At 36.3% G+C, this 2361-nt stretch overlaps 1 protein-coding gene across 1 annotated transcript; it reads left to right on the plus strand.

The window, feature by feature from the left end:
* Positions 1 to 42: 42 nt before the first annotated feature.
* LOC114747368 (CMP-sialic acid transporter 1-like) lies at positions 43 to 2361 on the plus strand (the record flags this gene model as incomplete). The annotated part of the gene is made up of 5 exons (XM_028935685.1): positions 43 to 215; positions 850 to 1036; positions 1242 to 1319; positions 1822 to 2009; positions 2206 to 2361. Coding segments are annotated over 4 exons (585 nt in total), but the record flags the coding sequence as incomplete, so codon positions are not given.

Consider the following 2361-nt stretch of genomic DNA (forward strand, 5'->3'; position numbering starts at 1 on the left):
ATATTCTTGACATGGGAGCCCTACTGTTTTCTGTTGACGTAGGTCAGGGGCTGTGGAGAGGCTTCATGTGACTCCCTTTTATCATCGGCACCAATTCAAGGATACGTGTTAGGAGTTCTATCTGCTTGTCTTTCTGCATTGGCTGGTGTTTACACTGAGTTCTTGATGAAGAAAAACAATGACAGCTTATACTGGCAGAATGTACAGATGTACACGTAGGTATTCTTTCTTGCGTTTTCACGTGACACATTTACTTACTCACACATGCAAGTGCTTTCATGAGTCCGCTAATCTTTCAAACTTCTTCTTTTTCTTCTTCATTTTTCTCTCTTCACCCCTACTATAACTTTTTTTTTTTCAGATTTTCCACTTCAATAAGAAATAATTACACTTTGAAATGGAAAAAATGGAAAATTATTGGGGCTTTTTGTGCTTCCGTAGAAATCTTAATTTATATGCCTATTGTGGCTAGTTACTTGGGTTATTACTTTGTAGACTATGCTTATATTTGATTCCTAGAAACATGTTTTAATGGGATTGGAGCCATGGTGTGGGATGTGGCTATAAATTAAAAGTGATCATTGAAAACATATAACCTTTTGGTGAAGCAGGGTCGAGGCTTTAATTTACCAATTAGAGGCGGAACTGATCTTGGGGTTTTAGTTTTAAATTTTTAGAGAGATGGGTGAGATTTCTAACAGCATAGTTTTGCTGTGTCTGTCAGGATAAAATGGTAGTGAGCTTGGGTTTTCTTAATCACTACTTAGGATTTCCACTAAAACATGATGATTTTTATTTTTATTTAATTTCATTTACTAACTAGACAGTGATTGGAGTTTCTTTCTCCAGGTTTGGTGCTATTTTTAATATGGCAAGGCTTCTTATGGATGATTTCAGAGGTGGATTTGAAAATGGACCATTTTGGCAACGTATTTTCAATGGTTATACTATTACTACCTGGATGGTAGTATTGAACCTAGGGTCTACTGGTCTTTTGGTTTCATGGTTAATGAAATTTGCTGATAATATTGTGAAGGTATCTCCTCTGGCTCTCTCGAGACTCCCTTTTTTTATGGGCCTCAGTTGTGCTGTGCACATAATTCATTTACTCGTCTGATGTTTTCATCTTTCAAAAGTAATTTTATTTCTTTGCGAGAAAATAAGTAATTTGAATATGGCACAAATTGAGTATTGATGATCTTGCCGTGTCCCCTTAATTGTCAGTTGATTGCTTTCTTTAGGTTTATGCGACATCTATGGCGATGCTCCTTACAATGGTACTATCAATATTCCTCTTCAATTTCAAGCCTACATTGCAGGTAAATTTCCATGGACCTTTTCTTTATTCAGGAATGTTTTATGCTCTCTCGTCTTGTCCATGCTTTTAGCTCAGATCAAATTTCTGCAGAATATTTGGAGTTTTGGGTTCCACAATGAGCAAACCTGTTTTTGTTGTTGCTCTAGTTCTGAGCTTGTCTATCTTAAAAGTAAAGGGAGAAATTTAAGCAAGGGCACTGTAGCAGTTTCCTGACACTTAAAGGACAGACAACCATAAAATTGGTTATCCGGTTCAAATTTTAAAATGAATAATTAAATCAAGTGCAAAAACTTGATTGATCAAGCTCTAGTTTTAACTATCCACAAATTTTGTGCAACATTTGCCCCAAATACCCTTATTGTAAGTTTATTTTATTCTTATCATGATGTGCAAATGGCTTTATAAATGCTCTTGTTGTCATTTCTTCTTACATCACGCTCCAGCTGAATCTGAATATCATGCTATCACTGGATAGTGATTTACTTTTCTCTCTTTCTTTGCAGCTCTTCTTGGGCATTATTATTTGTATGATGTCTTTACACATGTATTTTGCCCCGCCCAATATGCTTGTAGACATGCCATTAACAGTAAAGTCAGATGAAGAAGAGAAGCGCATTGAAGTTACTGTTGATCAAAGATCACATTCATGATGTCAAGTCTCCGTTGACATTCAAGATGCATAATTCTGTTGGTAAGCCGCTTTACATGAATTCTAAGTTCTAACTTATTTTCTTTTCTTTCTTGTTCCCCGAGTACATCCAGATGTTTTTGTTTCTACTTACCAGATAACAGGTCGCATTGCCAGTTCAGGGAGACAATGTCATAGCACTCTCTCATCCGAATTCTTATCCCAGTCTCTCACATCTTGATCTTGATGAATTTTGTAGGAAGCCTTGTATAATAGGGACAACTAGCTTTGGGAGCTGTATACACGTTTTAATACTTCCTTTTGGCTTTGCTGGGATTCTCATAATCAATTCTTACCGAGTTTCTCCAACGAGGCCTGTTTAAATTCACTTATTTTATAGCATCATTTCACAGTA

The sequence above is a fragment of the Neltuma alba genome, unplaced genomic scaffold, assembly GCF_004799145.2.
Source record: "Neltuma alba isolate B1F8T4 unplaced genomic scaffold, ASM479914v2 tig00005282_pilon, whole genome shotgun sequence".
In the NCBI taxonomy this organism is placed as follows: Eukaryota; Viridiplantae; Streptophyta; class Magnoliopsida; order Fabales; family Fabaceae; genus Neltuma; species Neltuma alba.